Here is a 14,777-nt window from a genome sequence, read left to right on the forward strand (position 1 = left end):
TACTACACCGAGTAATTATCAATTATCTTGATCGATGATCATTATCGCCGTGCGTTGTGAGCACAACTCTACTAAAGGCGGAGTGGTGGCTGCCAAGATTCACACCTTGCCCGGGGCCCCCGGAGCCGTTTCATTATGATAACAGTGCATAAAACGTGGCCGCCTTAACGGCCTCATTTTAGGCGCAGTTGCCATAAGCAGGCAATCGCGCGAAGCTCATCAAACAACCCACACAACATAGAAATTATGTAGGTTATTTGGTGCCCACCCCGAGGTGGGTTGTTGTTAAATTAAGAAATAAAAACCGAGATAGAAGAAGTAAGGAAACGTAATTCATCAAGAGATCAGCGATCGAAGCTTATCTACCGGCCACGGTACGTTCTGCAGAGGAGCATTGGAATGTTGGGAGAGGGGGCAGATATCAACAAGATTTCATATCATATTTACATTGGTGGCGGCATACTTTGCTCTTCTGCCAGCTGACTTACACATCTAATCGGTACAAGCTAATGCACATGTAATTATGCAATACTGGTGTGTATGTGTGTGAGTGTGTGTGTTTGAGTGTGTATCGAGTGAATGATAAGGTCGTGGAGCATTTGCCGGGCTCCATCGGTTTGGTCGTCGATGTTCGATGTTGGACTGGCGATCATGCCAACTCCAGCACTCTAGTAGTAGTGGCTATCATCGTAATGGCCGTAGTATCCATCGTTGTAGTCCGCGTAGTGCACAGCCGGAGCATGCTCGGTGTAGTGGCCGGTCTTGGCAACATGTACTAAGAAAAAAGAGGCGAAAGAGATGGAAACGAGAAGAAGGTTACAATCAATCTGTTAAATGAAGAAGGTACGGACACGTCCGCTCCAAGTCAAATGTCAGCCAAAGGCGATGCGCAATTACATCCCGGGAACACTTTCACGGACGGAGACTTCCAAACAACAACCGAGAACGAACGAACGATCGATCGATCGAAGCTCCACTTAGTGGCCTTCACGGTGGCCACGGGCCACGGTGGATCAAAAGTGGATCGCGATCACCGTTTGTGATTTGACATTTGGATGGGTTTGCGCTGCGCGGTGCTCACGACGACGGTTAATGCAACTGGCATTCACGTGACCATCAACTGACCGACCAGAGAGTACCAGATCGGTCCTGGGGTCAGTTCCTGTCACGTTCCTGCACAGCACCTGTAGGCCACCATACGTCAGCTGGTGCTGGTGCTACCATCACCGATCGCCGATGACATCCGGAGGCGTCGCAACCGATCGTGATGACACCGATCCGCACGATCGTCCTGATCCCTCATTATGGTTGCAGAGTCGCTCTGTACCAGTGGCGATTCATTCAGCGGCGATCTCGTTTGTCACAAACTTCTTGGCCAAATGTCAATCGACATTCACGCTGCGGTACATGACGATCACCAACAAACATTAAGTTGTTCTACGGGCTTCAGCTCAGCAGCACCTCGGGCCCCAAAATTATGTATCGTTATGTAAAGCAACATAATGGACGCGGTTACATCGTAGCGGATGCTGGTGGGTGGTCTACCGGAGCAGCACCGTCTTTTGTGTGTCTTAGTAATAATAGAGGCCGGGTTCGTCGCTTATTTCTACCGATTGATGTCTTTCGATTGGCTACCTACTCTGCGCTACTGACATGTTGATCGAATTAATAATCGAATGAGTTTAAACAGACATATACACACACACTGTATGCTGAGTGATCGTGAAAAGTCAAACCTCATCATCATCGTCATCATCAACTAACTCATCTTAAGCTGCGGGCTGCTTCAAAGCAATCACGAGATCCTTACAAAGTGACACCGAGGTAGTAACGTTCAAGCGATGATCGAATGCCACTACAAATGGGACCTCATTATGGATCGCGTGCGCCATTCCAAGTGTGTCTGGGGGCAATTAACCTTTTCCTCTAGAACCGCGCCGTTCGCATGTAAATTAGAAGCCGAACCACCGGACGCCGGTTGAAGAATGCTGAGCCTGCGTCTCGGTTTCCCGGTGGTGAAGTCGCTACAATGTTTCATTGTTCTCTCTTTCTTTCGTGCTGCTGCCATTCGTGAACTAACGCCACAGACACCATGGTCAGCACATGGCGATGGCGATTTAGCCAGCATCCAGCAAGCAGTATGGCACTTGGGCGTGCGAAACCCGACGAATTGTGCGTCTCTCTCTCTCTCGACGCCGTAATGAGTATTGGTTCGCGTGGAAAGTGTTTTTCGTTCGCACCGTCGCGTGGCATTGACCTGATTACTACTTCGACGTCGTGGGATATTCAAATAATGAGAAACCGTGTACCGACAGTTCCGACAACAGGCAGCCAAGTCGCCAAGTGATTGAGACATTCCCTATCTGGCTCTCGTGTATCTCGTGTAGCAAAATATCGATCAACCGAACACGATCTTTCGATTTTGTGATCGATCACCGATTCCGGAAGTGAAAGGACTTGGCCAAATTTAATTTCACTCGATTATGCCAACGGCACGGCTGCCGCTGGGGACACCCCTAATTCGTGCCAAACTTCAGCGAAAACCCTCCCCCCGGGGTGGAAAGCAGTCAAACAGGACCTGTCTTGGGGTTCAAGGAACCGGTTCGCGCCAAAAAATTAACGGACACAACACGCATCTTTCCGGAAGGGAGTGTCCGGGGAGGGTGGGGTGCCTTTTTGGCACCTGGTGGCGGCACACGGACACCAATTAGATCGAAATCGAGATCGGAACCGGCCTCGGAATCGAACCAGTTCACCCGGAGTAGCGGATTAAGTGGTAGGGAATTACATAAAATATGCGTTCGAAGCGCTATGTATGCGGCTCACGGATCATAAAGGGACGTTCGGCTACGTCAGCAGGTGTGACGCTGGCACCCGGAATTGCACAATATTTGTGCCGACAGATGATCCCGTTTTTTTTTTGAGGCCGTGAGATCGCGATCCTGAGATAATGGGGGGAAAAATCGAAACTTACCGACTGGCTCGTGAGCGTAGACCACCTTCTGGACGGGCACCGGGGCTGGCACATGGTGATAGGCGGCCTTCACCGCCGGGACGACGTGCTTGACGATCGGAGCGTGCGAGTGGATCAGAGGTGCCGTCTTCGATACGACCGCGTTGAATCCGTTGATCGGATCGGCGGTGTAGTCAACAGTGCGCACCGAACCGTCCGGCTCGACCAGCGAGTATTGTCCTGGGAAGCAGAAGAAGAAGCAGAAGAAGAAGAAGACAGCACCGTTAGCATCAATTTGATTTCAGCGATTGCCGTATATTCTATGCTCGTCGAGTGCAATGGTGCGCGATGAGCAGCGATTGAATCGTTTGTGCGTCGATCACCTCCAGATAAACCTCAACCGAAGCCTCACCGATCCCAGCCCTGGCCAAACTAATGATGCGCACGTCGTAAACGTCTTCGCCTTCATTATGCTACGCAGCGGGACAAAGTACAAACAAAGTAAGCTGCGGTTAATGCATCGCAGCACGAGCTCGAAACGCTGCGCGAAGACCACCACGTGGTGGATTTTTGCAAATTAATTTCCAGCATTGTACCAGCACATTGTACCCTTGGGGTGCACGGGCCAGCCACCGACTCTATCCGCACCACACCTCTCCGGTTCCATAACCTCAAATCAAATAATTGTTATGCAATGAGTGGAGCGAGCAGCACACCCGTGGCGGTTTGTGGCGCAGCTTCTTCGCCACCTTTTTAGTTTTGCGAGCGGCGATGATGATGATGATGATGATCGCTTCATTTGCTGATGCTGCTGCTGCTTCGCCGGCTTCGGCCACCGCTGCCGCCGCTCAGCTCATCATCTACTGTTTGGTGAAATTATGGTTCATTACCGGAGCTAAATGTGTGAACTTGCGCCAAGCGGTCGCCTCATTTGAATTCGCGTTTCGAGAAACGGCAAAAGGTAACGTCACAATTAGCTGACCGGCCATAGATAGAGATCCTCTGGCTCGGGAAGGCCAATTCCAACCTGATGCCTGATGCCACACGCATCGGATGGCTAATGCGTGGCTTGGTATGAGGTTGCGCCTTGTTTGCTTGGCGCCCTTGTCTTGAAGCGCCGTGGACAAAAAAAAAGAAACGCCACCTCGAAGAAAATGGTGCAACACGTGCGACGTGCGAAAACGGCATTATTGTGTACCTTTGCCGACTGGCAACGATACACATAATGCAGACCGTGCAGCTCCCACCTTGGAAATGTGTGAATTATGGAACTGGAACATGAGTAATCGCGGGACGCGCCGCCCGTTGTCGTTGTCGTTGTCGCGTTGGGCGGAAAGCGTTCGTTTTCATGAATGACTGCCGGCCATTCTCTTCGTCAGATTGTAGATCGTGCCAAGTGCGCTGTGTTCTCTGCTCCAGTGTCGGAGTGTGAGAGATTCACACGGGATCGGGTGCATTCACACAGAAAAAATAACAGCAAATATGGAGGAGCTGCTGGTGTGACCGATGAGGGATTCGGTTCGATTGTTTGCTTAGTGCAACTGCAACTGGTGCTGCAACTCGCCACTCGGTCGCTGGCCAGTGGAAGTGGAAACTCACCCTTTACAACGTCACCGTCACGGGTTTCGTGCTGCGACTTCACATCACCGGTGCTATGGTCAGCGACGCCATAGTTGAAAGCGTACTTGGGATGATCCTGCAATGAATCAAAGGAAGAAGCTTCGAATTAGAATCTTCTGGAGAGATCTGAGAGAAGTTCGATCGAGAATTACGTAAAGAAGAATTTAACAAAAGAACAAAATGACGGACAAGATCACTTGGATTTGATTAAAATTTACACACGGTGTCTTTGGAGTGCAAATAGTGAATCATCATTGTGTTGGCTTCTCCAGAAACAAGATTTCACACCAAAATGTGATCTGTCACTTCAGTTCAGACACTGTTCGGTCCGCAATTCTACGCAAATTCACCGAAAAATAAACAAAACCACAACCACACAAGAAGAAGAACAAGCGAACGAAAGTAAGGGAACGAATCCACTCACGTAGTAATCGACGGCGTATCCGGGACGGGCGAGAACACAGCCTCCGAACATGGCCAAAGCCAGCAGCAACGTAGCACAGGTACGGGCAACCATCTTTGAGCTGAGTTGTTTTTTCTTGGCTTGTACTTGAAGACACTAAAACCGACGACGACGACGACTACGACACGGACACACTTCTAGGGAGTTTCGGGTAAGAATTCGATTGGAAACGGTGTGCTGGTGCTGATGGCTGATGAGACACTGGTACTGCTCACTGGATGGCCATTTCAGTTTTATATAGTTTTGCCTTCCCGGGGGCAGCCCCGCGAGTAGGGACCACAGCGTTGCGTCGGCCACCAAACGCGACACCGGGCCTCCCTTCCAATCGGTCACTTCTCGGGCGCGCGCGAACCGCTTTTGGGGGGTGGGGAGGGAGAGATGCACACGGGGCGGCCTCAGTGGTATTGTTTCTCTCTCTGGCGTTAGCTGGGGAAGTGGGGGAGGGGTATAGAGGAGAGGGTTGGTTGTTTGGTTTTGTGGCGATGTTTGAGCCCCCGGCTTCATCACTTTTCTGGCTTGCGCGGGTGCTCTTTCTCATCCAACCCCTTCCTCTCGTGGCCATAGCGTGGCCGTATGCTACCATCGTTAAGACGCAGATTGTCGTCGTCGTCGTCGTCGTAGTCATCGAGGTTTAGATGCGTCACAGACGAGATGCAATCGATGATGTTTAGTTGATTAGACGACCAACGAGATAGTAATGCAACCAGAGCTGGCGTCGGAAAGGAAAGAGGTAGCTAAGTGGACGACGATATGATTTCAGGAATTGTTATGTCAAATTTATATCAGATCTGCGAACAGAGACAACATAACACATTGGTCAAAGAGTGAGATATAAAGAGTGCATTTAACACAAATATCTGTTTGTTCTGTTCTCCAGATCCTTTTAGGTGTACTGTCAAAATTTTCAAGTCATTTCTAACAATGTTGTGTGAGTTATTTAAGTTTTGGAAACGCTTCTTCACCACTTCAAAACAATGGATAAAAAGAATTCCATATCCTCATCAAACACTGTTTTTAATAAGAAAAAACAGCATTGAGAGAAAACAATGGATGGACAAACATTATGCACCAGCTCCTGGGTCAGGAAAATCCACAATTATCACCTGGTGATACTTATTTTAAACGTGACCGTATTTTAATCGAGCAAAACGTTCAAAAATTTACATTATTACTTTCCGAATCATATAAATCGTTGACAGTGTATCTAAAAGAGTATATTATACAGAGCCACGAACAGATTTTAGTGTAAGAAGAGCCCTTTTCATGTCAGACCGGAAGCTTATTGACTGACATGTTAGTTCGCTACTTGGAAAAAGCGAAAAACCAATCACGATCGATCAACATCGATATTGTAGTTTAGTGTTGTATTCGTCTTTGGTTTCCATAGAATGTCGATCGATGATCGATTGCTCGACAACACAGAGTGCTCACGAAACCCCGAAACAAGTGACAAGTCAATTTTATGCTCCAAATATACAAATGGGTTAAGTCATTTGTACCACAAACGGAACAGCGCCACCAGAGGCATTTGTAAGTTCGTGTGTCCTTCTTGTGGTTTCGGGGCGCGTTTTTCGCGACTCATCGACTCAGTCACCCACACTACGATGCATCTAATCTATGCTGACCAAACAAAACGATGCTGCTGCCCAGGTCTTGGTCCCACGGAGTGCTGACCACCGTTGAGATGGAATTTTTCGGTGGAGGTCGACGGCATTGGGCTTTCGGGGGCTCTATGGAGAGGTCAGTCGATGTGCATTAGGTCAATGTGGTTGTTGTCTCGTTTAGTTGGAGTGTTTTTTCGGACCTGACACTGACCAGCGACGACCGATGACGATGACGACGGGATCGCGATGGCCGGCTAGTTAGATCGTGCCCGTGATTAATTGCTGATCGTGATGGATCCAACTCACCACACCGTGGTCCGTGGTGGCCCTTTTTCTGCCGTACGAATCGAGGGCCTCCGGCTGCATCGTGTACTTCAATCGCCATCCGAAAAAGATCTGGGATCTGGCGCACCACTTCAACATTTTTCGGAGGGAGGTGATGATGATTTACATTTTAAGTTCAAGACCGACCCGGGACCCCCAGGAGCGGGATCTGTCGCAATCCGGCGCCCTGGCACGACAGATGAGAACGACATTCGCCGGCCAGCCACGGACATTCTGGCGTGCTGGCGTGCGTCTAATCGGTGGCATAATCATCGGGTGTTTGGGTGTTCGTGGGTGGCGCTATTTTGAAACAATCATGCAAATGTTACACAAAATTAACGGTTGATTCGAAACTGAAGCTGAATCGAGAGCACCTCCAGCGCTGCCGACACCTTTCCACGAAGGGGGGGGGGGGGAGGGTTTCCAGGTGGGCGGTTCCAGTAACAGCAGCAGCAGCAGCAACTGTCATTATTATGTCGCGCGGCGTAATTTGATTGCCGCAAGGTCGCCAAACGGCCCAACAAAAAAAAAAAAGAAAATGGTGGCAGCACCATTGGTCGCATTGATAATTCGTAATCGTTGAAAAGGCGCCATTATTATCCTCTCCTCTCCGGTTGATCCATTTTTAAGATCCAATCCCCCGGCCCGGACGGACGTCTGTCATCCGCTTCGCAGAATCCAAGTGGCCTCTGGTGTGGAGTGGATCGGGACGCAGCGAGCATTCTCTTCGTCGGCTGCGAAGCAGAAAATCTGTTTACTCCGTCGTCAAGGTGTGTGCGCGCGCGCGCATATGACAGCATGCGAAGCAAAGCAGGCGCAGAAGATGGAAGAGGCGGTGGCGCAGTGTTTGGTGTGGAAAATGCAATCGCGAAAGGAAAATCAACCCCAAGAGGGGCCGCTAGAGACAATGCTGCTGGCGTTTGGTACAAAGTACTCCCCGCACAGTGCATGGTGGTGTTGCTAGACAGCCAGCTCCAGCATTAAACCTCCCAACATGCTAATTAGCGCCCAAAGAACCTCCACACCGCCGTGGCATCCAAATTAAATGAACCTCCGATCCGAGTGGGAGCCTTTCCGAGTTGATATAAAGCCACACCGCAGAATGTGCAATTATCCGTGGCCACCGCCAGCCCCAGCACCGGCCACCACCACCACCGCTCCAAGGTTCTGAGAGCGTGTTTTTCGGCGGTTTGTTCCCCCCGCCCCCCGGTCTCGTGTCTCGTGCGGCCGGAAACGGTGCGGCCGATTCGTGCAAATGCCTTTATGTTTCGCTCGCAAACAGCTCGACGCCCGCTCGCTAACGGACAGGGAGCCCCAAGAAAGGGGTGGCTGCTGTACATACACACTGCTGCTCTCACTCGCCGCGACGTCCGACGGATCTGGCCAGGGACACAGGTCGTTCTTTGTACGGACCAGCACGGACCGCAGACAAACGGGGACCCGGAGTGCCGTAAAGGTTGTTTGTTAAGGTAATTCGAGCAATTTGTCTCGGAATCGACCAAGGGAAGGGGGAGCGGGGGAAGGAGGTGCACCAATTCCGATTGGAGCGGAGATGGAGCTTAATTGAAACGAATTGGACCGGGAGACACCTTTAAACACGAACCCTCACAGTGAAGCAATAGAGGAGACCTTCAATCAAAATGGTCCGATTCCGTGCAGCAGCAGCACGCGGTTCACGTTGAGGTTATGGCCAAAGGGCTCTTCACTGGGGCATCCTTCTGCAGCGATCCTGATGGAATGGTTCCATAAATCGGGGATCGACCGCTATCAGAGTAACACAATAAATTAAAGGAGGGGAAACGGGCGGACGGCGTCCGGAGAAGCATCCAAGAAGAGAAGGCCAGACCGTCCCGTGCCAATTGCACCTCCTTCGTAGTAGGCATTGCCCAGAAGCAGCAGCAGCAGCAGCACATCGCGCTCACCGTTGCATTCGTCATAACGAGCAATAAAAGGCAAGGCCAAAGCAATTATGTTTATGGCACGGAGTAAGCTCCGTGGTAATACTGCTGCTGCTGCCGCTATTCCACTTCAAATCCGTTTTGGAATCCCGGGGCCACCACCCCGGGCCACTCTCAGGAACAAAGACAATCCATTGTTATCAAAAAAAAATGGGCTGCATCAAATGTGACGCTCAGCTCGCAGCGATGCAGTTCGCGTTCCTCATCGCGCTCGTCGTCGTCGTCGTAGCAACAAAACCAACACCTGGATCGGCCACTGGTGCCAACGGTCGCTTGTGACATAGCGTTTTCGTTGGTTATTTCGTTCCTTTTTGTTCGATTTCACTGCGGTGTGGCGTGCGGTGTTGCTCCACTTATGCACCACGCCACGCCAGCGGTAAGGTAAGGTGGTAAGTAGTGACTTCAACAAGTGTCGCGCCAGTTGCGCCCACACTGACCGAGTTCTGTTCAGGGCAGCGTTACGAGTGGATGCACCAGCACCATGCCGGGATTTGGCAACCTAATAATGCACCAGCAGCATCGGCAGCAGCAGCAGCATCCCTTGGCAAAGCAGGACGCGCGACCTGGTCTGGTGTAGCAGCAGCCACAAAGCCGTTAATGAGAGGAAAGCGCGCTGCTTACGAGCTGGCGAATGGTTTCGGTTTTGTGCAATCGAATCGAGCAAAGCAGAGACCAAACCGTGAACACGTCCGGCCAAGGCGGAGGCGTTGATCGTAAAATCTAAGCTCCGGTTGGCCACTTAAAACTGAAGAGAACAAACAAACAGCGGCACAAGAGCTCACTACGGCGGGCAGTTGCCTACGTATCCTTCAGCAGACGGACAAGCAGACAGACAAACAGACCGACAGACGGTGGGTTAAGGGTTCATCGGAATGATCGGTTCAACCTTGCGCGCGCGCCGTGTGCTGCTGTGGCGACAGTTTCGATTAAGTCGTTAGATCGCTCCATTCGATGGAGCCATCCGGTCCGGTCGCGAAATTAGTGCGAGGACACCGAGGACGCGTACATTAGACATCCCGCGGAACGTCGTCCTCGAGTGAGCGACAATTAGGGGGTAGCTTAACGGGTCGCGCAGATTGTTATTATTACTATTGCTGCCGAAGCAGCAGCACACGCCACGGACCGGACACGACACGGGGTGCCAGGTGACAAAAGGGCTCCAAATTGTGCTCTCAATGCCAACTGCTCTTACCTATGAGGTGCTCCAGTAACATTTTGGCTTCGACAATGAACAACGGCGAGATGAGAATGTGTTCAATAAGTCGATCAACCGAGACCGAAGGTTATTGGTGGCCGTTGGAGGCGAGCATAACATCGGTGTGATCGGTTGCGAGAAGAAGAATTTGGAGCAAATCCGATCCGGAGCACACAAAGTTCATGATCGCAGCCACTCAGTGCTCATGCGCGCGCACACACACACATGTAAAGGCTCTAGGAGGGCTTAGCATCCGTGGCCTCGACGCTCGACGGCAAACAAGATGCTGAGGTTCCCTGTTCCGTGTGGTTGGTAGCGAGAGATTTGCAACACATTCCCGGTGCGGTGGTTGAATGTCGCGAAGCTTTTATTGCAGCATTAACCCCCCTTCCGTCCGTCGCTTGGTTCTCTTCAGCGTCAGCGCAAGCTGTGGATGACCGACGAGAGAAGACGAGTGGGCGCGCGGGAGAGGATGAGACAAAAAAGGAAGATGACATGAGGTGAAACATTAATGGAGCCAAGTGCTGCTTGGTGCTTCTGACGATGCTACTACGGCTGCTGCTGCTGCTGCTGCTGCTAGTGAACAATTACCCAGCATTTTGCGCAATCGCGATCGTTGGCGGGAAAGTGTGTAATGGCGCTACGGGGTTTGGGGGATTGAAATACGGTAAGCGTTGGTACTAGACCGAGGGTAGGTCAGGCCGGGCTGCTGGGTTGCTCGTCGGTCGGTGATAATAGACCTACTTTTAAAGATCAGCCGCAAGTGCTCTCACTCTTGTGAGTAAATTGAAAGCAGAACTGCATATAGACGTGGTAGTCAAATTTAGGGCAGCTTTTCATTGTTCTCATGATTCGTATGTGAAAAATCGTGCCCAATGATAGTTTGTTAATAACAAATTGTTTGCTCATCTCCTTATATTTACCATATGCTAATTATTGAGTGTTGTTGTGTCTGGTATAACATTGTTTCGATCTGTTTCGAATGTAGACATTTCTTGATGACGAAATTGTCTTAATTAGTTAGTTTCTTCAGGTGTAACAGTACAGTTTCTTTACGATGATTTAGATTTGTTCTACCTTTCCGCAGTTTACTCAATTTCTATAGTGGATGTTGTAGATTTCTAAAGCTTGCAAAATGCTGTTCGATTTGCTGACGATGATTAAGTTGGCCGTGATGATCTAAATCCATATTTTCTCTAAGTCAATCTGGCAGAAATAAAGCTACTATTCAGCCGCACGGAAAAGACGTTACTCTCTTTTAAACAAAGCTTGGGTGAGAAACAACCCTGGGATTGCTTGATTCCATTGAATACTAGATTCGATTAAAAAGACGAACTACCTTACACCTCAACTGCTTGGACCTCCATTTTTAACGAATCCGACGGACGCAGCGGATTCAATTTAGCTAATCCGTTAAACCGTCCAACGCGAAACCATTCCACGCCGCCGAATGATCAGCGACCAACACCTGGCAAAACAATTATGTCGTAAGCCCCGACACCTCCTCGCTATCTCACTGGGCACGCGCCAATCGGTCACAATTCACACCGACTAGCGCACCGACCCCAAAAGCAGCGCCAATTGTGCCAATAATGCACCCCATCACCTCGGGGATTCACACAATTGTGAAAGCCCGCCCGAATTTTCCCGTTCGAATGATTTCGGTACACAAAAATTCGTCAAACATTTCCAGCCTAGGCGGGCGCGTAATTGAGCTAATTGCCGCCTTCCAGCCATCGGTCTCATCGGCCCTAATCATTGCGTAAGACCTGTGACGCGACGCACGACCCTTTTTCGCTCAGAATGTTGGCAAATCCGTTCCAATCTTTTCGTGCAATGCGCGATCCCACCTCCAATGGTAGGCTTCTCCAACCTGGGGGGAGAGTCTAGGTCAGTGGCAAACCATTTCTTGTGGCGCTGCTCCTCCAACCATTCCACTGGAGTTCCATTGCAGAGTTGACAATACTTGGGCACTTTTAGCCACCGGGGAGCGGGGATTGCGGTTTGCGAGCTCATGTTAATTATGAGTTATGGGCAGCGAAGCGCGAAACGACGCAAGGTCTGACGGTCTGACGCTGATGGCCACCAAAGTGCGCACACAATGCCCGAACGGTCGGATTGTCCCGTTGCGATCTTGAATGGTTTCAAGTTCAGCCGCCCGGTGGAATCATAAAAAAAACAACCCCAAAGCGAAACATAAAATCCCTTTCATCAATGGGTGCCACGGTGCTGCTGCTGTTGCTACTGTTGCTGCTGGCACGAAAGATCGTTAACCGATCTACTGCTTAAGCAGTGACAAGGTTCTCGCCCCGGCATTGTTCTGTTCGTAGAACGATTGCTGCTGGGTGTGTTATATCATTGGAAGCTGGTTTCTAGTTTTTTTTTCGAGTCCAATCATGCAACCGCAAATACAGAATGGCTGCTCCCGTAACATAGTTAACCAGTGCCCCACAGAGAGAGGCCAGCGTGGCGATGGTGTCATCATCACCTACTTCATCTACTGAACAGACCGAGACCTACCGAGTGACATAAGCATAAGGCTCATCCTCTAGCGCCCATCCATCCATCACATATCGCCCACAACAACAACCACCACCACCACCCATCGATAATCTATTTAACCGACTGGCGACGGAGGGCCCCCAGGCTCGGTTACAATCTCGGTCGGCGAATCAATTGCAGCTCGTTTCAGATGATTTGGTTTGTGTGTGTGTGTGTGGTGCTCTTCTCACACTTTTCTCCCCCTCCGCAGCCTCACGGATTTTCCACCTGCCACCAGATGGCCGCACGGTTGCCCTCCAAACGCGCGTGCTAATGGCTCAATCAACCTAATTTCGGAGCCGTCGCCGATCGGTCGGTCGGTCGGTCTGGTCGAAAACCAGGAACCATAATCCATCCAACCGGCTGCCACGAGCATTGGTGCCCCATTGTTGGTTCCAGTTATTATTTAATCACCCATTTCTGCTCGAGCTTGCCCGACACCTGGCCCACTGGCGGGCGCCTGGATATGGACATGGACTGGATTGGATTTGAAGAAGGTATCATCTTCGAGCCGGTCGACGAACCGACGCATCACTCGGACAGGTTTTCTTTCATTCCGCCCCATAGCGATAAGTGAGAAACCCACTTGATGGGGTGGGAAATGCTTTTGCATTCCCTCCCTTTCGCAATCTGCTCGTCACTCCAGCTCCAACCCGTTTGGCACCTGCAATACAAGGCATGCAGGTCATCGAGATGCGCCATCGACACCTTCTTCAATTTCGGGAAATCCATCGAGGTTGCTGTTACGAGGCGCAAATAAAGACAATCAATTAGTGTGGCCATGTGTGCGTGTGTGTGTGTGTGTGTGTGCACTGGACACTGGGCAACTGGCAACTGGTACGTGTTTTAGATTCTCCTCTCGAGGGAATCGATGCGTTGCGAAGGCGAAAGCGTAATGCGTCGGTGGAAAGCGAGTGAAAAGGGAGCCCGGGACCAGACGATATAACGATCACGAGAGAGAAACAGAGACTCTGGTGGTGATTATGATCAAACGGCTTTCCGTGTCTCTCGGTGGTAGGGAGGTTGATCCTTCGACTAGCGGGTAGATCGTTGTCGAGCTCGCACTTCGTCGTCGAGCGCACTATTGCGCTATTGCACAATGGAGGTGAAGTGAGGCTGAGACAAATGATATAATTTGCTTCTCAGAGCAGCTCCACAGCAACAACCACCACAGAGACCACCACCGAGCATTATCGTTTGCAAATCAGTTTGGTTCCCGTTCCCGAACTCCGGCCGCAGCCCGGCCGGACCGCTAACGATCTGATGATGAGAACGATGTTCACCACAAAAATAAAACAGTTGCGAACTGATAGGGTGAGCGCGATAAGCGAAAAGCGAGTGGTGCCGCAGCCTTAAAGCAGCAGCAAGTCTTGATCGCGTTCGCCTTGCCTTGCGTAAACCGGTCCACCGAAAAACCGTGCGACCCTACGGCTCACTGCGGAAGACGCGGGAGTGACAGACAAACAAGACGCTTTGAGCAACGTTCAATCACCAACAATGCCATCGCCCAAAACGGTTGGCCGTTGTGCAGTCAAACGGGGTGGGTACACCAACTCCTGCCGCTTAACGCCGACCTTCGCTAAACACAGTAGCAGCAGCAGTAGCAGCAGCAACAACGACTGGGAGCCGTCAAGTGCCGGTGCTGGTGGCATTCTAAATTGGTCATCTAATGAAAATACCTCCCAGCGTCACCACCGCCTTCAACATCATCATCATCAGCATCGTCATCATTGCAGCTTGTGGAATTCCATTGCCATACAGCACAGAATCGGTTCGAAATGGATGGTTGTGATGGTGTTGGTGGGTGGAAAAATGCTAATTAACCCGCCAGCATGACGGAAGACGAAGAGTTTCCCAAAACAGAACACGGCTGCAGGGGCTGCTCGTTGAAGCTAAGAAGCCACTACGAAGCGAGTGGATTGAGCCATTCGATCAAACCGACCAAACCGAAAAGTGATGGGAAATTGACGGTTGTCACAAACAGCAACCGTTTGACCGTTTGTTGCGTTGCGATGCTGCGCTGCTTTGCACGTCGTTGCACGGTGGTACAGCTTGCGACAGTGGCGACAGGTAAATGGTAGCCACGGTCCAGTGGTTCCGCGAGGGCGGAGACCACAAT

The 14,777-nt window shown here is 50.7% G+C and overlaps 1 protein-coding gene across 1 annotated transcript in view; it reads right to left on the minus strand.

Moving 5' to 3' along the window:
- Positions 1-653: 653 nt before the first annotated feature.
- The window catches only part of LOC125955647 (histidine-rich protein PFHRP-II-like), a 17,555-nt gene continuing 3,431 nt past the window's right edge, over positions 654-14,777 (minus strand). The window contains exons 4-7 of the mRNA XM_049686785.1: positions 4,998-5,132; positions 4,553-4,649; positions 2,975-3,193; positions 654-775 (exon numbers count right to left, since the gene is read on the minus strand). Coding sequence (XP_049542742.1) covers positions 669-775; positions 2,975-3,193; positions 4,553-4,649; positions 4,998-5,132 — 558 coding nt within the window. The 3' untranslated portion in view covers positions 654-668. The remainder of the gene's footprint in view (positions 776-2,974; positions 3,194-4,552; positions 4,650-4,997; positions 5,133-14,777) is intronic.

Source organism: Anopheles darlingi, chromosome 3 (genome assembly GCF_943734745.1).
Source record: "Anopheles darlingi chromosome 3, idAnoDarlMG_H_01, whole genome shotgun sequence".
NCBI lineage: Eukaryota > Metazoa > Arthropoda > Insecta > Diptera > Culicidae > Anopheles > Anopheles darlingi.